This window comes from Thunnus thynnus, chromosome 21 (genome assembly GCF_963924715.1).
Source record: "Thunnus thynnus chromosome 21, fThuThy2.1, whole genome shotgun sequence".
Classification (NCBI taxonomy): domain Eukaryota; kingdom Metazoa; phylum Chordata; class Actinopteri; order Scombriformes; family Scombridae; genus Thunnus; species Thunnus thynnus.
In genome coordinates, this window is record NC_089537.1 from 27,039,912 (window position 1) to 27,067,911 (window position 28,000).

At 39.3% G+C, this 28,000-nt stretch overlaps 1 protein-coding gene across 1 annotated transcript in view; it reads right to left on the reverse strand.

Annotated features, from left to right (window-relative positions):
* Nucleotides 1-28,000, reverse strand: part of pde1ca (phosphodiesterase 1C, calmodulin-dependent a) — a 103,609-nt gene that overhangs the window by 30,275 nt on the left and 45,334 nt on the right. Inside the window, exons 11-14 of the mRNA XM_067578392.1 lie at nucleotides 23,140-23,241; nucleotides 16,248-16,368; nucleotides 3,685-3,766; nucleotides 3,168-3,288 (exon numbers count right to left, since the gene is read on the reverse strand). Coding sequence (XP_067434493.1) covers nucleotides 3,168-3,288; nucleotides 3,685-3,766; nucleotides 16,248-16,368; nucleotides 23,140-23,241 — 426 coding nt within the window. The remainder of the gene's footprint in view (nucleotides 1-3,167; nucleotides 3,289-3,684; nucleotides 3,767-16,247; nucleotides 16,369-23,139; nucleotides 23,242-28,000) is intronic.

Sequence of the window (28,000 nt, forward strand, 5' to 3'; positions counted from 1 at the left end):
TCGAGAGGCACTGGCAGCTAAGAATATGGTTCCTGTGCTTGATGAAGCTTTGAAAGATGTCATCAAAGTGGTGAACCACATAAAACGGAGTGCGAAGAACAGCCGCTGCTTTTCAAATCTATGTAAAGATTTGGGCTCTGAACATATGCAGGTGTTGTATCACTCCGAAGTGTGCTGGCTGTTGAGGGATAAGGTCTTGTCACGCTTTTACGAGCTGAAAACAGAAATCGCCACCTTCCTCTCAGAGAATAACTCCTCATATCCTGAACTGTTTGACAATGACACCTGGCTTGCATTTGTTGCATATCTTGCTGATATTTTTGAGCACCTCAACACGTTAAATGTGTCTATGCAGGGGAAAGGACACAGCATTTTTGAACAGTCAGACAAAATTGTTGCGTTCAAGAAAAAGATCACACTGTGGGTAAGTCATTTATCCAAAGACAGACTGGACATCAATCAATCAATCAATCTTTATTTATATAGCGCCATATCACAACAGAAGTCATCTCAAGGCACTTTTCACATAGAGCAGGTCAAGACCGTACTCTTTAATTTACAGAGACATGTTTCCAAACGCTTGCCAGGAAGCACAGCAGCTGAGCACCACAGCCAAAAATGACTTGAAAAAAACGATCAAGGTGCATCTCAATAAAATTTAAGCTCGGTTTGACGACTACTTCCCAGAGAGACACGGAGATAACGTTAATGCCTGGATACGCGACCCTTTCAACGTCAACATGGAAAGCGTCATGTTGCCAAGCAATGAAGAACATCAGCTGGTGGAGCTGTCATGTGACCAGATGCTGAAAAAGAGATTCAGCGACGTAAGCCTTTCCCACTTCTGGTGCAGCGAAGTGATGGCTGAGTATCCATCTCTCGCCACTCTTGCAGTTAAAACGATCCTACCATTCAGCACGACCTATCTTTGTGAAAGTAGCTTTTCTACCTTGGTCCAGCTCAAGTCAAAGCAGAGAAACTGGTTGAACACTGAGCATGATCTGAGAGTAACTCTGTCTACTGTCACCCCAGATTTTGAAACTCTGATCAAAAGTAAAGTACATGCCCAACTGTCTCACTGACTTCCACAAAAGACAGGTTGGGTGAAAGCATCTTGTTTTGTAGCCTTATTTATTTTATGCATTTTATTGATATTTAAATTTATTGTAGTAACTTTTATACATGCAGTTGGCATGGTCCTCCTCAGTTTCTTACTAATGTACTCTGAACAGAGATATGCAGGGAAGTGAAATATCTAATTTTGTGGCCTTATTTATTTTGTGCAGTTTTGATATTTAATTTTATTGCAGTAACTTTTATACATGTAGTTGTCATGTTCCTCATCAATTTCTTAAATTATTGCTCTTAAATTCACTTTGCATGCATATGTATGTTTAAATGTGTTTTTGAAGGTTATTTTTCAAAAATAAATTTGTTTGGTTTGTATTCTATAAAAGTGGGTCGCGACTTAATGACCATGGGAAAATGTGGGTCCCAGGCTGAGACCAGTTGAGAAACCCTGATTTAGCCTATATATTAATGATCTCCCTAAACAGTGTCATGATGTAGAACTAGAAATGTATGCAGATGACACTGTCGTGTACACACATGCAAAAACAGCTGAGTTAGCTGCTGCTAAGCTAACAATTGCATTGGAAAGGAACACACATTGGCTTGATCAATCATGTCTGAGTCTAAATGTAAACAAGACAAAAGGTATGTTTTTCTCTGAAACTATAGTACAACCTCCTAATGCTGATGTTTTCATCAAAGATGAAAAAATTGACATAGTTACTAATTTTAAATATCTTGGTGTGACACTGGATCCAAATTTGAACTTTAAGAAACATGTTAAAAAAAAACGGTTAAAACCATAAAGTACAACTTAGCTAATTTTAGACATATTAGAAACTGTCTCTCTTTGGACGCAGCCAAGATATTTATGCATGCTATGATTCTTTCCCATATGTCTTATTGCATCACATGTTGGGGGCAGGCTGGCAAAACAGCCATAAAACCTCAAGTCCTTATACAAACAAACTCTAAACACTCTGGACGAAAGGCCAATGCATTTGCATCACTGTAGGGTACTGGAGAAATACAATTTTAGATTATTCTCAAATTTGTGCCTAGTTTATAAAATTTTAAATGGTTTGGCCTCTCCTCCACTATGTGACTTTGTGTACACTCGCTCAGTAAGTTCTATTAAATCCTCCAGAATATCCTCTATACAAGATTGTACCATACCATTTCATTGCACTGCATTTGTGCAGTCAGCTTTCTCTGTGAAAGCCACAACTCAGTGGAATGTCCTACCTGATGATATGAAGAACTGTAGTTCTATCAATACATTCAAGGGCAAATTAAAACATCAACTAAAGATGAAATAGCTGTGTGACCACTGAGTGTAGTTTACAATATTATTTTTTAATTGACATTGTGGGTGTATGTGATGTGCTGTTATGTGTAGCTTTGTATTTTGTATGGTGTGGGGTTTTTTTTGGTTTTGTTTTTGTTTGTTTTTTTTGTTATTGTTTTTTTTGCTTTGTACTGTTTGTTGTTGCGCTGTTGTATGTTATGATCATGGGAGACTACGGATGCAAATTAGCTTCAAGCTTTAACTCTGGTGCAGTGCATCTTTAATGTTTAAAACTGCACACTGCCCCAATCAATAAATCAAATCAAATAATCAAATTATTGTTGTTGAAAGTTCAATCAATGAAAATGAGTCAGTGATAGTGAAAACATGATGATGAACAATGGACAGATAAATGAACTAAACAGTTTGCTACAGATGGTAGTTGGCCAGCTAACATTAGCCTTACACTGGGAAAGTTCACATTTAGCCTACAAATTGCAAGTAAATTACACATTATTAAAATAAAATAACATGCAGATAGATGTTTAATTGTGTCCCGTAGGCTGTAGATGTAACTGTTGGCCCGTGCACCCGGCGGATGTATGAACGGGCTATATATACTGTACATAACTACCTACTATATGTATATAAAGTAACAGTTGCCTGTTGTCACACACTCACAGGTGTGTGACAACAAAGTGTGCATGTCACCACAGCTCAAGTCACTCAACAGTGTGAATGACAACAGGAGGATTATCAGGTGTGTGTGTGTGTGTGTGTTTGTTTGTGAAGGTCCTGTGTATGTCACCTAGAACGTCTGAAGCCAGCCAATCCAGAGTGAGATGCCTCCTCAATAAGCGGTGTCACAATCTTCTCGATCATTTCTGTCAGCACTGTGAATGTTGGCTCCACAATGAAGTCAATGAATCCTGCAGGAAACATTAACCCAACCAGATTAACCCTAATTTTGTACCAGGACATCATTAGATGTATTCAGGCTACATTGGTAGTTTGAGAAGAGAGCAAAACAATCTCAGACATCCCATCAACATGCACATCATTCCAGTATTTGTTTTTCATTCCTATGTTAACCTAAGAACTCTAAACATGTATTTTATTACCTTTTAGCTGTTTTAATAAACTAGCTGTTTTAATAAACTAATTATTTGTTGGAGCAATTCTCAAACATTTGCTTAATTATGATGTAAAATAGTTAAGAGACAAATATGAATTGAATGGATTTGTGGTGTTGAATATAAGGTCTAAAACCAAGTGAAATCCTAGTGAATTCCATCAACAGAATCAATTGTGTTTGTGCACCTTACCAATCTGGGACTGGGCCACCATGGTGGATTTGCGGTCACAGAGAGGGGAGAAAGGTAGACCCAACTCTGCTTCTTTATCACCCTGAAAACAAATTCAACATCACAAGGTTGTGTCACGTGTAATTTATGTAATATAAATAATTTAATTATCTTCTTTTAGTTTTAAAAAAGACTAGGTTGAAATCTAGTCCCCGGAGTGGGTTGCACCAACTGGTCTTCCCTGCTGTAAAATCCAGGTAGAACCAGCTTCAAACTGGTCATTAGCTGGTCTTGCTGGATTTACCTGGTTGGCCAGCTTGTTCAAGCTGGATTAACTGGTGATCACCTAGTAGACTGGTTTTGTGTAGCTGGTTGAGAAGTGAGCAGTCAGCTGCTGTAAGTTGATGGCAAACCAGCATGGTCATGCTGGTATAACTAGTCAGATGGTTTAAGACCAGATCAGGTGGTGATGAAAGAATTTTTAGGGACCGAGCCCAAAAGGCAGAGGACTACTGTAAAACAGTAGTCAAGGCAAGGACTACTGTAATAGTCCTTGCCTAAGGGTGAGGACCGTATTGTTTTTCGTGTGTTTGTTTGTTTGTTTCTTTCTTTATTATTACGGGACATCACACCTACATTTGACCCCCTAAACATGCTCAAAAACTCACCAAATTTGGCATGCAAATCAGGTCTGGTGAAAAATTTGATAAAATGTAAAAAAAAACCTAAAGTGCCAAAATGTGCTCTCTAGTGCTGCCTATGTAACTAAAATGGCCACCACGGCCTGTAGGAATGTCGTAGAGAGATCAAACCAAAACTCAATTATTCGTCTCATCAAGACTTACAAATCATACACTGACATCTCTGACCTAAATCCAACAGGAAGTCCACAATCAGACTTTCAAAATAAGACTTTGCTCCAATTTTGGACCCCGAACAAACGCTATCTCCTCCGAGGGTGTTGATGGTATCGGCTTCAATCTTTAATACATGACTTATCACACTGTGCTGAAAAAAAGTTGTTAAAAACTTTGTAATAACTCGAACCATTTGGATTTGATAAGCCCTGAAAGTTGCAGTGCCACATCACACCTTACAATGTAAACCAATGGGGAGGCAATCTATGGGCATGAGCTTTGTGTCAAACAGAGGCTGCTGACGTCTAAACTATAAGTCTGACCACTTTCAAACCTGTATCAATGGATTCGCCACGAAATTTCCGACTAAAATATGATTTTTAATGTTTTGGCCAAAGTAATGGGATTTATGAGGAAATTTCACAATAAGTATTCTCTAAAATCCTCCTCTCCAACTGCTCCTGGTGATGTCACTCCTTCAGGGCTGTGAAACATTCTGCAATACACACTCATAAAATCACAGGAGGAGCAAGAAAAGACTTTAAAAGTCAAACTCTAATATCTCAAAAACAGTAAAAGAGAAAAACATGTAAATTCAAAATTTGTAGGTCAAAGTGTCGTGACTCATTTAAAGTTCAAATGAAGTCTGTATCTAAAACTATGTGGAAGCAGTAAATGTTCAAAAAGGTGTGGGTTCACTCACACTCTCCATTCAAATATATGAGTACTTTTCTGGGTCCAGCTGCAGTTACTTATTGTCTCTACACACCTGACAGTACACATGTCAATCAAACTTTCAAAATAAAAGCACACCACACTTATAAGAAATATCCCTCATGTTAAAAAAGCAAAATGATCTGATCCCGACGGGCCAGAGTGCGAGGTCCTGACCAACGCTTCTTGCAGCTTTAATTGGTTGTTGTTGCTTTGGCAGTTTTAAGAGACTACTAACTTAGATGATTTAAAACCAGGTTAAAGTGTCATCAGATTTCTTTTAATCGTCTTTCTGTCATGTTTGGGAAAGAACAAATTTCATTTGAGAGGTCAATTAGTATACACTTGCTTTTTATGGCAGTAGGGTGCATAGCACACAAACCTGTGTTGTCTTTGGAAGCACACATCTTTATGTGAGCAAGAGATATTCTTGAACCTCCATGTTTCAGTTGCGTATCACACAAACCATGCATCATGTTCAGTAATACAAAACAACAATGCTCAACTCCACCAGTTGAAAAGTTGACAATTATTGACACAACTCCAATAGTCCTATCCAAGAGGAGTATAACAGTGCCATTTGTTCTCTTAGGTCTGATATAGTCCACAGAATGACTCATCTCACTATTTACAATTAATACCTGGTAAACACTGAACACAGTCTCAGCAGGGATGTCCATAACTTGTAGTAACAGCAGTAGTTTCCCTTTCACTCAACCCAGAGACAGTAGCAGCTCCTAACAAATAGATTACCAACTGTCTTGGTATGTTTGTTTGCCTCAGTCATTGTACTGCATAGTTGTAAGGTACTCTCTTGGATATAATTGCAATGAATGATAGTTTTGGACATGATAAACTTATCCACTACTTGTAGAGGCACTCCTTTACAGTTTTTTACAAGCTTGGCAAGTTTTCCATTTCCGTTTTCGAAGCAGAGGACAGAATATGCCCAAAGTGGGCCCCAGTTTTTTACACTTTTAGTTAGGTGACTTAACTGATGGACATCGAAAGTCATGCCCTTTTCTCCATATAAAATCTGTACATGAAAGACAAGATCAAGTAACAATAAATCTGCAGTGCACAAGCCCTCTTTGGAAATGCACTCCCCTGAAAGAATGTAAATGGTTTTTACAAGTAAGCTAAAATGGAACAGGTACTTCATGGGCAAGACATCTTTTAAGCATGGAATGGCATAAAAAAGTAGCCATGCTTGCCATTCTGCTGCCTTCCTGGACTGTCTCTTACTAAGAGACTGTGGCAACCTACTTTTTTATGTATGGGGGGGCGGTATTTACTGTGTAGTGGCCCCCCCAGGTTTTGCAAGCTCTTTATACATATCTCCATCAAATATGTCACTAATGTTATCACTGGTTGTTACCCTTGAATACCTATGGTTTAGCCAATCACTATTCTTTTCTAGCAGACACCTCACCTGTTCACCTAATGGCAATGTGACAAAATAGCCATTATTTAGGGGCGGGTGTGGCTCAGGAGGTAAAGTGGGTCATCCACTAATCGGAAGATTGGCGATTTGATTCCCGACTCCTCCAGTCTGCATGTCCATGTGTCCTTGGGCAAGATACTTAACCCCTAATTGCTCCTGATGGCTGTGCCATCAGTGTGTGAATGTGTGTGAATGATTAGATTTCCTCTGATGGGCAGGTTGGGACCTTGCATGGTAGCCCCTGTACCCATTCAGCGTATAAATGTGTGTGAATGGGTGAATGTGATTCGTAGTGTAAAAGCGCTTTGAGTGGTCGGAAGACTAGAAAGGCACTATACAAGTACAGTCCATTTACATTTTACCATATTTTTTAAAAATCTGTAATAGTGTACGGCTGGTTACAAGTACTACATTTTTGATGTTGGGATGGGTCTAGATCATTTCCAGCAGAATTTGCACACATAGTGTTGTACCGCATCAGTGCTCAAGTGTTTGAAAACATTCTAAACAGATGTTTAGTGCCTGTTATCACTATTACAGAAAATATGTTGTTAACAATTTTAAGCAAGTCTGTGAGAGCAGAGGTTGTCAAATTGTGTTTCCTGTAGACAGGACCACCCACCACTAATCCACCACTAAATCTAGACATTTTGTGCTGAGTATGCTAAAATAATTTTAAATTATTGCCATACAGTGTTCACATACAGAAAATTATCACTGAATAATAATGAATGAGGACTTTTGCATTAAAAAAAACAAAACATAGAAGCGAGATACAATGCAGTCTCCTGTACTGTCGAGGCACTTCCTCAGTCGAGATATGTGTCAGTGAAATGAGCCTAGGCATAAACAACTGTCTAAACACATAACTGATAAGATAACTGAAAACCTGCATATTTGGTCAACTTAGTATTTTTAGCTGCAACTTACTTTAGATGCATGTGGGTGTGCTTACCCAACAGGTGTTACACTGTATTTGGTGACCCATGAGACTCTGTGACCTGCAGTGCAAAAAGTACTCAGACCCTTTACTTAAGTAAAAGTATCAATACCACAGTGTTGAAATACTTCTTTACAAGTAAAAATCCTGCATTTAAAATCCTACTTAAGTAAGAGTATTTAAGTATTACCAGCTAAATTTAATTGAAGTACAATAGTAAAAGTGGCCTACTAATTTTGCAGAACATCGGGCTGTGACTGATATATTAAAATTCTGCATAGGCATTGACTCATCAGTATTAATGTATTTACTATAACTGTCACAGCACGATTTTCTGCAAGATGTGTAGTTTTACTTCAGTACTTTGAGTAAATTTAGCTGGTAATACTTCTATACTTTTACTTGAGTGGGATTTTAAATGCAGGATGTTTACTTGGAATTAGGTATTTTTACAATGTAGTATTGATACTTTTACTTAAGTAAAGAATTTGAGTACTCCTGGCACTACAGGTCATGGAATCTGATGGGTCAGCAAAAACACCTGTTTGGTATTAAATTGTATTTGGTGACCCATCAGATTCTGTGACCTGCAGTTTACTTAATTAAAAATATCAATACCACTATGTAAAAATACTTATTTACAAGTAAAAATCCTGCATTTAAAACCTACTTAAGTAAAATATGGAAGTATTACCAGCTACATGTACTTAAAGTACGTCAGGAAAAGTACTAATTTAGCTGAAAATCGGTTTGTGACTGATATACAAATTTAACAAAGTACATTATCAATACTGATGACTCAATGCATAAACAGCATTTTTTTTTTTTACAACAGCATTGTTGTAGCTGCTCGAAGTGGAACAAGTTTGAACTTTTACTTTTGTACTTTAAGTAAATTTAGCTGGTAATACTTGTATACTTTTACTTATGCAGGATCTGAATTACAGGAGTTTTACTTGTAATGGAGTATTTTTATATTGTGGTATTCAAACTTTTACTTAAGTAAGTAAGTGAGTACTACTTCTTCCAACAGTGCAGGTCACAGAATCTGATGGGTCACCAAATACGGTGTAACACCTGCACATGTCCTTTTGCCAACCTGACGTGACTGCATACATTAACGTAGCAGCCCCTCAACAGGAGCCACCCACCACTAAAACATTTCCAGGGCAAACACTGAATTAAATACATTACATTAAATAAAATTAATATTCAATTAAAAATGTTATAGCTAACTGTATAGCTAGCTAACAATCGGAAGACTAGTTATTAGTCCATAACATACCCTTTTGTATTTTGTCCCTTATTCATCCGTTGTTGTTTCTTCTTGTACCTCCTTTGTCCTTCTTTATTGTGTATTCTCTTATTCTTTTTCTCTTTTCTTTAAGCTATAATTGTTCTCTCCTCTCTCCTTTTTTACTTGATGCACAAGCTCACTCCCATAGGCTCTGTTGGTAGCGCTTTCTTCTTCTGTGATTGGCTGGATTGAAAAAAGGCAGCATGTAACCGTGAAACTGAGAGACAAGCAGTGGACATTTCACAGATTTTTCACTGCGGATATTCAAGTATGTATGCTTATGTCCACTTCGTGGATGACGGCTTTAAAGACATTAAAGGCTTAAATACAGTGGCCTTCAATCCTCATGGACTTTATTGGATCTGTTGGAAGAACTCTCATGAATTTTTCAAGGGACAAATTACCTTGTCCTGCTGGTTATTGTTGGGCCTCAAACCATGAGGCACACAGAGAATGCCCACATGTAATCTGTGAGGCCTAACCACGACATGCTTTTTCTTTTGTTTCCCCCGAGACAAAGGAATAGCGCCAAAATGCTGCTTACAGACAATGGGAGTCCATTGCAACCTCCATTTCCAAGGATGCTTTGCGTTTTTCCCACCTCAGCAGGGAATAGTCAACATACAGTCTCTCATTGGTGGAGACGCTCTTGCACAGCAGAGCGTCCTGATGACGCAGCCATGACATCACCACCCCTTTAAAAACTGAGCACGCCCTGAAACACATGCCTTTCCCATGTGGCTGAGCTAGGGGTAACCTCTGTTCCTCTGTGAGTCAGCTTGACTAATTTTTCCCCTCATCGAAGACTCCCCTCGCCGGACGAGACGAGACTTCGCCCGTGTTTACCCAAACACATTCCTGGATCCGAGAGAGACCTCTGCTGCAACCAGCGCCCTCAAATTCCCTCGAGAAGGAAGAAATGAAGTTTCTTCAGGAAGACGTGGAACTTCTCTGCCCCACTCGTCTTCACTGAGTCGACTCTGCTGTTCTCTCCGCCACGCCACTGAGAGCCAGCCGCTGTGATTTTCACCAACCGTGCGAGAACGGCCACCATCTGCATCTGAGCCAAGGACAAAGCCAGACAGAAAGACGGACTACACACACGCCCTGCTCGCTTTCTGAAGCAACCAAGTAGGAGGCATAAGTCTGGGCAGAGGCAGTGTTAGTTGTGTGTTCCTTTCAGCATCAGTGCTGTTGTTTAGCATTTAGCTTTTAGCTTTATTGCTATTGTTTCTTGTTGTGTGAGTTGACGGACCGCCGAGTCCATTTTCTCTGCTTTACTCTTAGGAGTATTTTAAGTTTGCTGCCTGTTTAGTTGTGTTCACCACGCTAGACTGTTTTGTGTTTGTCCCGCTCAGGACTACTGCTGTGTTTGTGCCATCTTGAGTGAAAAAGTAAGTTGCTTTGTCGATCAGGAACCAGACAACATGCGTCACAGACTGGCACCAAGTTGTTTAGCAGGTCACCAGGTACTACTCTCATGGCCTTGATCACAATACCTTCCCTTTCACGGCGTGATAGGAAGTGGTGTCACACCCAGAGAGAGAGTGCATAGCTAGGATGGAGCAACACTGCTCACCCAGATTCTCTACTGTTGAAGTGATGTTGAGAACAGTGCCATCCCATCTCTGCAGGTGATATGATACCCACCTTCCAGCACCAATAGATCATGAGCACAAACACATCAGTGTCATCGCTCAGAATGCGGACAGCTGTAAGCTCTGTACCTGGCTGCATCTAACATGTATGAGATAACGAAGACATCTGCCTCGTCATGAGTGACAGTACTGTCTGCTCTGCCGACCATCTTGATATGATCTATGCTGAGTGTGCACAGGAGCTAGCCCAGTCTATGCTTGTTTGTCTTGTTCTTCACCACTTTGTCACAGCAAGGTGGAGGGGTTGTCAGTGAGAGTTGGTAATCTTTTAAGCTCTCCCTAGCTCTTCTCTGCCTCTCATGGTCTTTGGCAGAGATTTGCTCATACCGGTCAAAGGTGACAAATGTTTGGGTGATGCAGCGCTTAAGCTGGTGCCCCATACTGGCTGCCAGGTCAGCCACAGTGCCTGATGATGGCCACCAACGTGGTAGATGAGCTGCGATGCATCGACAGGTACAACATCTGGGGGGTGGGGATTGGGGACAAGGATTCCAAGACACTGGATGATCGCAGACTTGTTACCCTTTCTGAGGCATCCATACTCATCAATGATGGATGCAGGGACTGGGCAGAGCTCATAGTCAAAGAGGGCAGAAAGCTCCATTCTTCTCTTGCTCCCCACCACCAGCATCCAAGCAAACAATGCCTCAAGGTCACATATTATCTTCCTATTGACCTTCACTCCTTTTGTCTTGAATTTCATTGTCACCACCTGATTTGAGATGGGTGCATGAAATCCCCTAGGAAGTGATGAACAGACAAGTGTGCTCACATTCTGTCCAATCATCAATGCATCTTGCACATTCACCTTTCCATCCACCACCTGGCCATTTATGATATGGTGGAGGGTAGTAGTATCTGTGGTGAGTGGGTTGGAGTTTTCCCATAGCACTCTCAGGATTTTAGCTTGGTCCTCTACACCCAACTCCCGCCATCCTTTACCCTCTTCTTTGTGTCTGTTGGGCTTCATTGTCTTATCCAGTGCGTCAGCATCATCGTAAATCTCATCACACGGCAACCTGCTCAGGATTGGTGGAGATGCCCTTCATGCCTCCTACTCCCTTCCCTTGCTTGATGCATGTCTTCTCCCCAAACATATCTACACTCACTGCAGCTGCACCATCTTAGTGGTGGCACACATGGCTTCTGGAGAAGGTCATCCTTGGCAGTAACAGAAAGATGCTGCATGTCACGCAGATGCCATGTGATCCATCTTGAGTAGTGGTGATGACTGGAAGCAAAGAAATAGGGCAGCATCTTTTCAAGGCAGGGGTGGCAGTCTCTTTCTGCTCGCCATAACCTGTGAGCTATTAGGGTTGGAGTGATGATGATGTTGGAGTCCTCCAAACCAGTTGAATTCATCAGTTCTCCTGCTGAGCCTACTGAGCCTAATGACATGAGAGTGTGTATCATACCAGGTCTGAGCACCATGGATGTCAATTGCTGTGGATCATTCCACTTGATCAGGCAAGTGATTCTGTACAGCTGCATGTCAAAGTTTATATGACTGTGGCTCATGCTGAGCTGCGATGTAGGCGATGGTACTGAGCACTGTATTAGGGCGGGCAGGGGGCAAGTCAAGCAGCGGTCCAAAGCCACTTATGGTTTTCAGCTTAGGAGCACTGTCATCACTATTGCAATCTTGCACAACATTGTATGTTGACCAGTCCAGGGGTAAAGGGGAAGAGTGGAGCTGACAGAGCCAAGCAGTGTCCTTCTTCTGTGCTCTTGAAACACACTGTTTGACGGCATCTTGGGAAGCATCAGTTCTTGGGACTTCTTTTAGAGCTGGTAGAGTCATCTTCCTGGGGCCTGTATGATGTTCAATGACAAAATTGTTCCTATCTGCTAGACAAAGTTTCCCAGCTTCAAGTGTCGTCAGGCGGGGTATTTTCAGTGACATGACCCCACAACCAGGAGTGGCTTCTCCGGTGAAAAGGATACCTGCTGGATTCTGCACAAACTGAGTGGCCATGGCATGAGTTGTGCAGCAACCATTGGGTTTGAGGACCACATGATCAGAATTATCACCCCAACTGTGGATAGGGCCGATGCACCTCTCCATGTCCTCAGAAGCATATTTGGCAGCTGACTTCTGGAACAGTAGGACTTCATTGTGGGTAGTGACAATGCCATGCTCATTTACATTCTGAACCAGTACTGAGCTACCATGCTAATGGTGGAGTTTTACAGCAAGCCCCAGAGTTGTCTGATTCCAGCTCCTATTGATGTGCTGCTGGATGCATTGAGCGAGGGTAAGTGATGGTTTAGTCACTCTCCCTTCTTTGGACATGAGACTGGAGACAAGTTTGAGGAGGGTTGGACTTGTGTCTTGAACAACATTGTCATGTCGGGAGCTGCCAAGCTCCGTCCATACTCTCCTAACAAGCTTGGTGACATCCTCATCACCAGAGGTTTCAGCTTGTTTTACTAGTTTGAGTGATTTACCAATGCACTGTCTAAAGCCAACAGTAGTCTGGCACCCCTCAGTCCTCAGTACACTACAGTATCACCATAATAATCACAGAAGTTGGATAGCATCTGCCTCTTGCAGAGGTCCCTGTAATTAGCTATATATACACTGTGTAACTCTGACACAGTCCAGGTCACCGACTTCTTTGCATTCATGTGCTCAATGACAGCAGCTAAACAGCTATCTAACTGGTTTATGACTAGCACTTGCACTTGAGTAAATAGGCACCTTCCTAAAGTCATTGTAACACTTGGTGCGATACTGGGCATCAGCTGCTGGCAGGTCAACGATGCAATTCACCCATAGCTTCACAACCCCAGCCCAGTCATCCTGGTGCTCATCATATTTAGACATGACATCTTTGAAGGATGGAATACCTGGTCTCTCCACAGTCTGGCATTGTTTAACTGGCATCCACCTTAAAGGGTGTTTGGGATCTTTAGGTTCACAAATGAGACCACAAAACAGACGGTGTATCGAATATTCAAAGGCAGATACTTGAGAGTGCACAATTTGCTTTCCTGGCTGACTAAGACTTGAGTCTGACTTGCGTTTTGTCACATTTCTAGACGTAGAGATATATATGATTTGTGACATGATACGGAGGCTGATAGAGTGCCATGGAAGTAATGATGTTTGACAAAATCTCATGTATAGCTGTATTGCTGAGCTCTTCACTCCTATTAAACAGAGTAGCTATACCCTTGGATCCAGACATTTTGAAGTCATTGTCCTTGCCATTGCACGGCAAAAATAGGCATTTCTTCCCTGACATGCTAACCTGAAATAAAAAAAACAATGATTAATATAAGGATAAATTAAGATTTCATGATGAATGCATGATCAAACCTTCTTTGTATTGGTTGAATTTTAATAAATCTAGACTCAAATCTTCTCTGTATAGTTAGTAAAGTAAATGATGCATTTCAATAGCTTACAGTGCAGCTGTAGCATGCGCCAGTCAGATGTTGAATGAGAGTGTATGCACCTGATTATGAACACCTAAAATTTAAATAAAATGGGATTAAGATAAGAGCTCCTCAAATCATAATAAAAAAAATGAAAGGCTGGGTTTCACCAACAACAAATAAATTAAATTGAGCTAATTTAGGATTTGTTAATCCTGGTTTTAATTCCAGGTGTGTTGCACCACTTAAATTTTTAACCCTGATTAACAAAATTAGGATTATGTAGCTAACCTGTGATTAGTTTGTTAAATAACCCTAGTTACCAAGGTTAGTCTCTAGTGCTGTTATTCCGCCTGCAGCAGTAACCACAGCAGCAATGACACAGGTCAATGACAGTGTTGCACTGCAAAAAAACACGAGCAGAACTGACGAAATTTGAATAAATATTACGTTTCTACATTCACACCAATGACATTGAGCACTCTTGATTCTAAAATACAGTCCAATGTATTAAGCATATAAATTTCTTCAGTTCTTAAGTTGACTCAAAATTAATCAAAATCATTAATCAAAATCGGGCCCGATTTGAAATATGGCTACTTCTGGTTTAAATGGCTATTTTGAATTTTGAAAATGTCAGAAATGGATTCAGCATCCTCAGTAACTAATGCTAATTATGCTAATATAATAATATGCATGTCAGTATCCAACAGTTTCTAAATGCTGGGGACCCATACTGTACATCTATAATATAAAACTTTGGGGTACTCAGCTTTCCAGGTTAACAATAGGGCTCCATAGGCTGTCAAATAGACTATTTTGCATGTTTTGTATTCTCAGGATTGTGATTCTGTTGCACAAGAAATGGTCAACCAAAACCTCAACATTTAGGAAATGCAGACTTCTACCAAAAGTTGTGCAGCATGTGCCATCCCCAAGGGCTGTGCTGGGCTTCTTCAACCTGACTGACTGAAAACAAGCTGGACAGAGATGCCTTAAGAAAGTTTGCATTAAAAACTGCCACTTGTATAGACAATAAAACTGCTACACCCGCACGAGTCGCACGTTTTACCTGCAAGACGCATGTTTTCATGCTTTTGTTCATTGTTTGTGATGTGAAAATGTCAGAGAAATAAAACCTTTGCCTCCTGGTATTAGTTCAGTTATGAAATCCAAGCGCTGTATGGAGCATCTCGCCTGATTGGCTGCTGACAGTGCTGTCAGCTGATAAGTCGATCACACTGGATGGTAGAGAGGGAAACAGTAGAGACGAGTTGGTTTAAACAGGAGTTTAGCCGACTTTGCTGCATTTAACACGAGAGCTGAGAGCGTCACAGCTCAGAGCAGGAAACACAGTCGCTCTGCACACTGTGTCCTCTGCTCCCATCATTTCACGCCAATTCATTTTGAAAGAGGCAATGGCCAATGGGGAAACTCCAACACTCAGTCGGCCAACCAATGGTGTAACTTTATCACTCAGCTATTCAGTCAGTTATGGACAACTGCAGTTATAGGGCTGGTTCGTAGCCAGTCCAGCCAAAAATAAAATGTCAGTAAGTGTTGCTTATGACCAGAGCTGTTTGAATGCTCATACACAAAGTAATGTGATGATTAGTTGCATTTTAACAACGAAACAGGACATAATTGGAGGTCTATTTCTCTAAGAAATCCAGCACCATTAATATGCAACTGTAGATGTTTTGTGTATGGTTAAATGCCTCTTATACCCCTGCAATATTCATCATGAAAAGCAAAAGGATTAAAGGACAGGTTCACAATTTTTCAAGACTGTCTTAAAACAGGAACCTTGATGAACATCGAAACATGTTCTTGCTGTCATCGTTCATCCTGTTCATACTGACTGAAGAAGATCCCTTCAATGCACTTACAATGTAAGTGATGGAGGATAAAACCCACAGTCCTCTTTCTGTGCAAAAATGTTTAAATGTTGATCTGAAGCTAATATGAAACTTCAGCCATCCAAATGAGTCAAATCAAGGAGATATCTGTCAATGTTACAGTCTTTTTAGTGCCAAAGTCCCTCTTTTTGTTAGTATACTTCCACAGTAGCTCAACAGGGAAACACTGTCTGAAGAAACACAAAGAGGGAATTTAATGCTAAAAAGACTATAAATGTCGCAGATATGTGGCAGACTTAAAGTTGGCTCACTGGTGAAAAGTGCTGATACATAATAGAAAACCTAAGTAATGTCCAAAGAAAGTTTGATTGCTAACTCTCTCATTTAGTCCCAGGCCAGTTAAGCAGGAAGCAGGTGGCATTTCTGGTCACTACCTGTCTGAAGAACTCCTCCAGCAGGGATGTGGTCCAGCGGTGGTGGAGGTCCCAGTGTTTGGCTGGGTGGCTGATGTCAGCGGTGTGCAGCAGCAGAGATAAGGCCTTTGGTTTGTCAATCCTGCAAATACAGTGAAGTCAGTCACACATTCTGTATGTCATCATTGAATCGGCACAGAACTCCAGATCAGAGACAATTTTCACTCAGCTCGTGGAAAAAGTCAGTTCAACTCAAATCAGGCTGTATTCAGCTACAGTAACATCACTGCAAAATCATATACTTGTTAAACCACAAAACATTTGGTAATCTAGTAAATTAAAAGCCAGTAAACATAATAATTACCCAGTAATTCCTCAACTATTAAAAATTAAATAAATTAAATTGCAACCAATTACTGCAAAATAATTTGGAAATTTTCATATACTTATCCAGTACTTTGTCCACTATTGAAGTGAAATTGGAACCATTCGATGTGAAAGAAGTCTGAAATTTTAATTACCTGCTAATTTGTAAACTATTGAAAAAATTCAACCAATTACTGTGAAAAAGTCAGAAAACCTTTATTTTAAAAAAAGTCAACTTACAATTACCCATCAATTTCTATGTAACTTCAACAACCAGAGTGAAAAAACAGAGATTTTTTACACCTTTTATTTAGTATGATTCATTAAGTTACAAATAGAGGATGCTATAAAGTTGGGACTTTGATTAGTAGCCAAGGTGGACCTATAGAACCTGAATTTCAGTAGTTTGACTTTATATTTTAAAGAATAATGCCAAATATCCACATGATTATGTAATGATAACAAAAAACTCAATACTCATGATAGTAAATAGCATTTTATTAACCTGTGCATACAGTAATAGACATACAGTATGTTACAGTAGTAATATCCTGAAGATTTACGTGTGGTGTGGTTACGTCATCAATGTTTCCCCTATAGTTGTAGAGGCCTGGTGGGCTGCCAGACCAATGAGAAACCCTGTCAAGCCAGGGCAAAAAAAAAAAGAATGCCAAAAATATTGCCAAGTATCCATTCATTCGGATATCAATAGCGTACGGGAGCCTCTGTGCAGCGCTGTTCCTAAATGAGAGTTAACTTGTGTCATTGCTTAGCTCTTTTTAATGAATAATGCAGTGCATAATATGTGCAGCGGGTAAGTGAGTGGTTGAGTGAGAGAGCGAGAGCCAGAAAAGTGACAGTGAATGCAAGCGGAGCAGAGGAAAAGGTTAGCAGTAAGTTGTCAGTCTGGCAGTAAATGTACAGCACAGGCTACCGTGTGTCAGGTAAAAAATCTTGCAGCTTGTCAAGACCAAGAGAAGTCATGTCTGTTGTTTCCCCAAGCGCTGGAAGAGTGAATGGGGACCGCTCCAAAGTTAGCAACAATGGGTTAGCGTAACCTGAAGACACTAAACAGAGAAATAGAAAACGGAGAAATATGTGACTGCTGAGTCTCCTGACTTTCCGTCTTTTGATCAGCCCTCCCACCTCACAAGTGTACAGGAATTCCCTCCACACAATTGCAAACAGTATAATACTGTGCAAGTATAACTTAATTATCTAGGCATGGCATCTAAATTCTATAAATAAATTAAATGCACAATATGTAATTTCAGCTGCGAGGGGTCTCTCAATCAAAACAATAACAAAAGACGGGGTGTGAAGTAGTGTGAGATCATCGGAGTTGTTGTCTTCATTGTTAAATGACCAGCTTCTTCTGGTTAGGATTACTCCAGTGTTCATCATTCAGGATGTTTTAACCAGGAGCCAAATTATCCGTAGAGGACTCCTCCACTTCAAAACAAACGGACTTGGTGATTAAAACAGATAAAAACACTGAATAAAACAGTTTCACATAAAAGTGTGAGTGTAGTGAGTGAACCTACCTGTCTGCCTCCAGTGCTCACAGACAGACCTGGAGCTGATCAATCAATAAAGATGCGGCAAATAAGTTCAAAACACGCACAGCAGGATACTCAACACCCCACGTGGGCCGTCGCAAGAAACAGCTGTCTGTGCAGATCACGCTTTGTGATTGGTTGATGCTTTTATTCGCTGTGTGAAAACTCAAAAAAATCGACCTGGGTCCGATAAACAATCACGTCGCTTTTTCGCCTCGTAATATTCTCGTTCTGTGTGAAAGTACTCATGACACAAACAACAGTTCGAAAAAATATATTGACGTGCGAATTAATCGCATGAAAAAATCGTGTCCAGTGTGTAAAGGCCTTTAAACCTGAAGTTACCTTGCTAACTCCAAATCCTGCTTCCTAATACAGGCCTCAGGTCTGCAGATTATTTTATATTAAATCAGTCAGACTGAAGTCCATTGTGGGAAACTGGGGTAACCTATTGGAACACTATAATCCCCACTGTACCCAAAAATTTTATACATTGACTGTTTAGTCTAAAATACAACGTGCAATACACTTCACTCACTATTGTATATTTGAACAGACTGTATATACGACACATAACCAGCTACAGTGGTAATGTAATGAACTGCCTGTTCATACACCCGCCAGGCACGCAGGCTAACAGTTAGGCCTACAGCCTACGGGACACAATTAAATTCAATCAGTAGGGTAAACGTGAACTTGCCAAGTACAAGGCTACGTTAGCTGGCCAGCTACCATCTGCAGCAAACTGTGATCCACCTGTCCATTGTTTGTTAACTCTTTTTCACTAATTGAACATTCAACAACAATAATATGAATCTTACCATTATTATTCTATCATGTGGAATTACAATGTTTGATCCATCACTTGGAACTATAAGCTAAAGTTGAGTGATGCTCTGTGTTAAAATATTCTGCGGCGGTCTGGGTCACACACGCAAACACTGTAAACAACTCCATTGGCTCATGAGTGTGACAATTTGCGAAGAATAACATCTGGTTGGATGCAGCTCTAAAAGTTTTTACACCATCACCAAAAACTTATCAGATCAACACGAATCACACAAGTGACCTATTTTGGATTCAAAACAGCGAATTTCACCAAAAGGTGACAAGTTTGCACCGCTGTAAAGACAACAGAATTGCAGAAATATCATGTTTTAATGTTATTTTAGTGTCAAAGTCAAAGACATATATGTATTGTGTTGCAGGGATATCTACTGAAATTAGAATGCTAACCAGCTACTTGTACTGTCTTGTAATACCACTTTGTACCACAGGGACAATAATGAGTCACTGTAGCATCCAGTCTACCCTCGCTCCAACATAAGCGGAAGTAAAAGTAGCACCAGCAGTAATGGCGGAGCCAGGCTGAATGTGGTTGTAATTTTTGCTGTAGGACTGTTAATATGTCACTTTATAAAGTTTTAATATTGTTTTGGATGAGAAAGTAAATATGTGGACCCTCAATATGTGGTCAGTTTATCCAAATAATGCCTATTTGGAAAGTTGCACTGACATTTTCGGAGCAGCCAGCTGCTGCTGCAGATGCTGGCTGGGGAGACATCAGCTGGTTATGTCAGCTGATCCAACTACCTGCAGTGGCTTGCACTAGCAGCTCTCACACAAATAAAGAAACAACGATTTTAGGAAGGATAATATGAATGCTGAATCAGCTTTCACACTAATAAAAATTATAAGAACAAAAGTGTGAATGCTGACTTTTCAGCATCCACATTAATTAAGATTTGAAGAACAAAAGAGTGTGTGTGAGCATTCACACTAATAATAATCCTAACACACAATAGGGTTCCAGCAGCTTTGCTTTGCTTAGCTTTTCATCAACTGAGAAAGGCCTTGCCAAGTTTAAAGGGCCATTACTCAAAAGTCAAGTTCAACCTGTGTGATGGACTTGATATCGAGATAATACTATATCTTTGGTGGTATCTTACATTTTCTTTCCTTTTGGGTCTTGTTATTTTTTATACAAGGGACATATTGTAGTACTATTGCAACCAGGGATTAAGTTGTTATTAATACCTGTCCAAGGTAATGGTTCAGTTGCTTCTAAATTGCTATAAATATTTCTTTGTGTAAACTTCCTTTGAATACATGTACAGCAGTTAACTCAAAGAGGATAGAGGGTAATTGCACTTGCAGTGTCATAAGGACATGTGTGTTTCAAGCCAGCGATTCACATGTTACAGTGTTTCCCCTATATTAATTCAATTGTGAGTGCTGCTGCTAAAATTTCACATGATCATTAATATCAATGGGCTACCAATGATTTTCACTCGCACAATGTGCGAGCACAATAACACCCCATGTTACTATGGAATTGTTTTGAGTCATCCTCCCTCTCTTCATTCTTCAAAGGACATCTATGTGAAAGATACTGTTATAAGAGTAGCGTATCTCCATTAAAGAATAGGGCAGAGCGTGATTTGTGTGTTTGTAGTGAGTGTGTAAATGAGCGTGTGTAGTTGAGCAAGTGCAGGGCGTGAGTGGCAGAAAAGTGACAGTGAATGCGCGCGGAGCAGAGGAAAAGGTTAGCAGTAAATTGTAAGTCTGGTGGTAAATGTACAATATAGGCTCCAGTAGGCTAGTTAATAAATGCTGCAGCTTCTCAAGACCAAGAAAATACTTGTCTATCGAAGGGGGTTAGCCCTGAAGTTAGAAACAATGCGTTAGCCTAACCTGACCAGGCTCACTTAAGGTGAACTAACCTCTAAGGTGGACCAGCAATTCACATTTAAGTGTCAGTCTCAGGCACTCTTTAACAGAGAATGGAGAAATGTCTGGCTGATAAGTGTCTTGAGTTTTTCATATAGTATTAAAAAATTGGCACTTGTTCAGTGGAAATTACTGTATAATTATGAGGTAAGAGCCACTCCATCAATTTAGAGACAATTTTTTTGTAATATGTAAATTTCCTCCACATCAGAAAATTGACGTTTGTTTAGTGAAGATTATTGTGCAATTGTGAGTTAAGAGCAGTTCCATCTATTTACAGGCCATGCTTTGGTAATTAATATGAAATTCCCACAGTATGGGTAACCTGGTAAGAAAGTAACATGGGATGAACTTAACAAGGCAAATTTCTCTGAGCCCGTACAAGTTTGACATGTCTAATTGCGTCAGCACATACAGCACACAACACTTACTACAGCCTCAAAAAATCACGTGGATATGTCATACTTTCGCAGAGTTTTACCTGAAAAGATGTTTTCAACCACAGTAAGTAAATTCACTCAAGCGGTAATTTTTTTGAATGACAAGATGTGTTTATTTTTCATGTGTTGTAGTCATAATCATTTGACATATTATTTAGTACTTCAAAACATCCAGAAGGTTGCCATGTCAGGAGTCGTTGTCAGAATGATAATAACAACTGTTTCTTTTGTCTTGCTGCTAATGCAGTCACACTGTTTGTGTTACAGCAGGCTCTACTCCAATCAAACCACTGCACCTATAGTTTCCCAGGACAAGGATGAGGAATGTCTTCTGTATAGGGAGAGATTCAGCTCATCCATGCCTGTGGGTGTGTGTGGGTGCAGTGTCTCTTTTGTCTGCACTGGTCCAAGGCATGTACTGAGGGCACAGAGCATTGTATCTGTCACAACTGTGACAATGAATAAAAAAAGAGAATTTAAGTTAGTAATACAGCAAATGAAATATGTTATTTTAACAGTTATACTGTTAAATTTTCTTTAAAAGTTGTACTGTTCATACTGTTGTTGTAAAATGTTTGATGAAATTGAAAATTGAAATAAAAAATGAAATTTAATATCTTTGATTAAGATAAAGGACATAATATGTTTGCAATTACATATTAACAAGGATATTGTCAGATATTCTTAATAAAAACAAGAATAATATAAACAATTCAAGTTCGTACCGTTGCCTTACTTTTGAACCACCCATGTGTTGCTTTCGCCCCGACTAACGGAGTTGAAAGTAACAATGCGCAACTTCCTTTCAAAGTCAAATTTTAACAAAGTCTTTCCACATTTTTACCAGATAGTACCTGGTATTGATAGACCACATGTGAGTTTTTGATCACAATGAAAATTAGTTTCTGTCTGTAATGTTATCTTTTAAAATGACATTTATCTGAAAATCGTTATTTTCATACCGGCTCTTCCCTATTAGAAAATTGGTGCTTCTTTGGTGGAAATAATTGTGAATCATGATGTTACCACACCACACCTAAATCTTCAGGATATTACTACTGTAATATACTGTATGTCTATTACTGTATGCACAGGTTAATAAAATGCTATTTCCTATCATGAGTATTGAGGTTTTTGTTATTACATAGTTATGTGAATATTTGGCACCAAAAATCTCTGCAGTACTCAATTTGACAGATAAATGATATTATCATTATTCTTTAAAATATAAAGTCACCAACCAATGAATTTCAGGTTCTACAGGCCCACCTTAGCTACTAACCAAAGTCCCAACTTGATAGCATCTTATGTTTGTAATTCCATAAATACATATTTTAAATAAAAAGTGTTATTCAAGGAAAATCTCTATGTTCTGTCACTTAGTTAGATACAAATTGATGGGTAATTATTCATAAATTACCTTTTTTAATAGAGAATTTCTGAGTTTTTTCACAGCAATTGGTTTCAGTTTTGTTTTAATAGTGTACAAATTAGCAGGTAATTACTTTAAAAATTCAGACTTACTTCACACGGAATGGTTCCCATTTCATTTTAATAGCGGTAGTATATGTATATAGTATATGTATAAAGTAGTATATGTAGTGTATGAAAATTTCCAAATTCCAAAATAAAATTCCAAATTAAATCCCAAATTTTACCTGTAGTAATATAAAACAATAAATCTGCTTAAACCTAACTTTGCCTCATAATTTAATATTGTCCGTATTGTAGTGAGATGTGTGAAGGACGTGAGGCCTGTTTACAACTTGGGCAAATGTCAAAATTGACACCAACTTAGAAATGAAATCCACTACTCACGCCTCAGGCTGCTGCAGGAGGCTCTTCATGGCTTTGATCTGTTGGAAGTGGCAGGACATGTCAGTGGCCAACACCATCTCCACTACCAAAGTCCGCAGTTCCCTAAAAGAAGTGAGAGAATGAAATATCTAAAAAAAACTATTGGATAGATTGCCATGATCCATCAAGTAGGAATTGAAATAACCTAAGTGATTTTTTTAACTTTTCATCTAATGCCAAATTGTCCAGTACTACAAACAAATGCAATGATATTGCCATCAGCGTCAACTGTTCTTTCTTAAGTGTTATTTGGTATGTCAGGAAATGTTAACATTCTAACAGACTAAACTAAAGTGGTGAACGTGGCAAACATTACTCAGGTACCCATCACTGCAAGCTGGAAGTCAGGGCAGTTCTACACGTGTAGTAAAAAATGGCAATAATTTCTCAGATGCTGATGGCTACAGACAGTAGATTAGCAACTTAATGAGTTTGCTGGCAATGTCTAATGTTGCTCGTCATGACTTATTTAGATTAACATTATTTATTTAAACAATTTTTACTCAATCAGCAAGTTATACAGAGAACATACATAAAATGTTACCTAAAACTAGCCAGCAGCTAAGCAAGTTAGTGCTAGTTAGCTACAACAGATGACAGATGATCATGTTTTTTTTAAAACTTTTACTTTAAGACTTTAAGATTTTAAATTTGGTCTACAAGAAGTCCAAAATTATGCTGTGGTGCATAATTTGGTGTGATACCACAGGGTGGCAAACACAGTGATGGTACTTTGAAATTGTACATCTGGTGAGGTAATCTTGGCTTTTATTGTGAAGGCAACTGTGACCACCAGTGTTTTTCTCAGTGGTTCTTGTTAACTTAGAGTTTAACCACAGCATAAAATAAGCCAGCGTTAATTCTGGTGGGACTCTGGCACAACAATCCAACAGAACCTGCATCATTATAACTTTTGTAGTTAGCTAAATAGTGCTAGCTTAACTTAGCTTAGTAAGCTTTAGTTAACATGTCAGGTATTCTCAATAAAACTAGGGGCCTGATCCAACAAGAATGGATTGCTCCCACTAATAGCACCGTGAATTGCACAGCATTTTGCACCCAGAATCTGCCCCATTTTATGGACCTGTTCACAAAATATTTTGTGCCAATGATATGCCAGCGCAAAAACACCCATAAAGTTTTGCAACTGACTGAGTGAGCAGAGCAGTTTCTGGTGTTATAGGCTTTTCTTCACATTTCAGCACACAGATTGGTCCATAGAGAAAACTGCAGAGAGCACAAAAACCTCAAATTCTATGTCTTTAATTAGCAGAGGTGTGCACACACAGAGTTCTCCACAATCACAAACCAACTTTCATGTATTTTGCTTCTTTTTCTTCTCTTGTATTTCGCATCTATAACAATCTACTGAAATGTCCATCAAAATAGGCTACAGCTATTGTGACTCAAGCAGGTCCGAAACATGTTAGATTAATGTCTGAATCTTACAATAACGTTGAGGTGTCACTGAATGTATCCAGGATTTCACAGAAACATCAGTACTGATGTTCTGTTTGGTGCCCACGTGCCCACAGCTGGCTGTGTGTCACAGCTGGCTGCAGCATCACACAGCCGCTGAACGATAAGTGGCTGTACGCATTTATGCACGCGGCATAGCGGCAGGAACTTCATTAACACTGGATCAGTAGGGCTGTTCTGTGTTCTGCAACACATCTACACAGGTCAGCTGTTACACACTGATTCAGGTTTATACAGTGAAATTGTTTGTAATAAAGCAGCCCTTATAGATGAATCCTGAGCTCCATCAGCACTGTCAGGACATTTTTATTTTTAAGTAGCCGAAAGTCTGGGATAAGCCTTCTCTAAACAACTTCTCTAAGTAAATTCATTTAATTTTAACGTTTTTCGACATCAAATCTTGATCACAAAGCCACGTTATGCCTAACTGTTGAGGTGTTTCGTCGTAGTAGAGGCGTCATCTTGTCAGGTCCAGTGCATAGACTGGAGATCCAGCGTCGTCTGATGCAGCATCACCAGCGGTGTTGAAGTGAAAGAGCCCAGATCAGCTGTAGGCTGTGGCTCATCTTCTTAGGTGTAGAGAATCGAGCTGTGTCAGGCTGGTGTGAAAGAGTCTGTACGCCGGCTTATCTTCTAGTTTGCAGTATTGCTCTCAGAGAGCAGGTAGAGGTTCAGTTTCAAGCGCTCTTTTTCTTCTTATTCCTCTTCTTCTCCCTCTTCATCAGGAGTTCGAGTTGAGGATTCAGGCTTTGGTTGGCTTGCAGTAACTTGAGTTGAATACCGAATAAAAATTAGTCTGGCTACGCTCCAATCTTCAGTGGCGTTTACTTCAAAATAAAATACTGTACGTGGTTACCTCAATATTAAATTACTATACGTGGAAATACGAGACTTAATGTTACTAATAAGACAAAACAACTTAACTTTTTGCAATAAAAGATTAAATACGGATATATTTGATTGAAAAACAAATAAGAGAGACGTCTTCAGAATTTTCTTGAGTTCTTGGAGGCCAACTCAAAGAGGAATCTCTTTGAGGCTGTTTTTATACTGTTTTATACTTGCTTCATAATATAAAAGCATTCAATGTGACTATTGTTTAACAATAAAAGAAAACTTTAAACTCAAATCCTTCAAACATTATATCTTTACATTCCTATTACTTCATAAACTTTCAACACAACTATTTGTCTAATTTAACTATTAAAATATGATTGTCTATGAGGTTAATAGATCAAAAGTTAAACACTTGGGTGATTTAGAAATACAAATACATGGTTACCAAACATTCATTAACTCTTCACATAAGGGAATTTAACTTTTGTCAATAGAGGGCAGTATCGTAACCTGTAATATAATGGTTAATAAAATCTAAGTCTTATATCTCTTTAGTAGATAATCATACACCTATGAAAGTTATACTATTCTTCTTGTATTTACATGACAAATAACATGATATAAGTTGCATAATGATTAGACATTTAATTTATATGAATTTCAGGTTTGCCTCAGATTTGCAGGGAGGCTTCACAAAGTCCTCAGGAATGTGGGTTAGAGTTTATGGCTTTGGTGATAAGAGTCTGTGCTCCATCTACGGTGGGAGTTGTTTTTCTCTGGTCCAAGTGGCCTTTAGGGTCAGTTCATGCTTTTAGTTTGTGTCATAATTCAACTTATCGAAATGATTTCTTAGGAGGTCTTTCTAAGTCTGTTTAGCATCGCTGATCAACCCCCACACAGGGTTACAAAAGTCAGTTCTGCAGGCTGGGGGTGTGCTCTTACAAACTTAGGAATTCAGGGAGTCTGTTTCTTATTTTCCTTAAGAATCAAAGATTGGTTAACAGAATAAAAGAACAAGCAGTTGTCCTCCTACATTACATACATGCAAATGGCACAGGCGCACCATGACGCTATTTGCTTGGCAGCACAGTTTGTGGTGCATTTCACCCTTTGCAAGTGCTTTGTGAATTTCACGCTATCTTTTTGTCTCATTTTGACAGGTTTAGTGGCCGCAAATGCCACGCAATCCTTTTGTGGATTTGGCCCTTAGTTGCTGATTGAGTAAATTGTTTAAATAAATGGGCAACACTTTATAATAACAATCAGTAGTAAGTCATTTAACATCAGTTAATGATGAACTAACACTAAGCTCTAATGAAAATAAGGTCTCAATTCTTATCCTCTTAGACCTAAGCGACCAAGATATCCTAATCAATCATCTGGAAAAGTGGGTTGGTCTCTCTGACTGTGTGTTAAACTGGTTCAAAACATCAAAATACAAAAATATACATCAAAGGGAGAAAGTTTTATGTTAGTCTTGGAGATCATGACAACTGCTTTGGGGTTCCACAAGGGAGCTGCCTTGGTCCGTTATTATTCTTACTTTACATGCTGCCACTTGGTGACATCATCAGAGAGCACAATGTATGTTTCCATAGTTACACACAACTGTACATCTCCACTGAACCAAATGAAGCTATAAACTCCATTACTACCCGTCTTCTGGCAATAAATAAATTGATGAGCAATAATTTCTTAAAGTTAAATGAGGACAAAACTGAGATCCTACTAGTCGGCCCAAAAACAAAAAGAGAAATCTGGGGAAATTAACTCCCTGGATTAAATGGTCTAAAACGGTTACAAGTCTTGCTGTTATCTTAAATTCAGATGTAAGCTCCAGAAGGGTGTACTACGAAGCGAGATTAGTGGGTTAGCAAGGTATGTTGAGCCTAAAGCCAGGGTTTTCAATGTCACGAAGGTGGCTCTCTTTTAACCTGGCTAGATCACCATGGTAACTTAACCCGGCTTAAATTGGCAATAAAAAGCGCTACCCTTTCACTAACTACCTGATTTGCTGCCAAGTCCGTTTAACACTGCTGGTAGTGCAGCTATTCGAACACCGATTAGAAAATTAAAATAAAAAAAATAAAAAAATAAAATTGACTAGTCTAGTGGTATTTATCACAGATAATATTCAATCTATAATATTAATTTCACTTTGATTTGGCCAAAACCTAAAGTGATTTCCACTTAGCCTTCAATATGGGACAGAGTCAGACCTAAATGCACAATCTGCAGCATCAAGTTTAAAGTTTAAGAGCTTTGGATGTGGGAGACATGGAGAGAGCATTGAGTGGTAAAATAAGTATATAAACTAATTACGTAATTAATAAATGAATGAATTAGTGTTTCAGTTAACGACTTTACACAATCAGCAATTTTCTGCCAGCATTCATCTCTCACCTTATTGCAGCAACAGCATTGCTTTTTGCTGTGATAATGTATACCTCTCCGTTATAATGACCTGTTCCTCCTGACTGAAGTAGGCAGCACACGATTTGTCCAT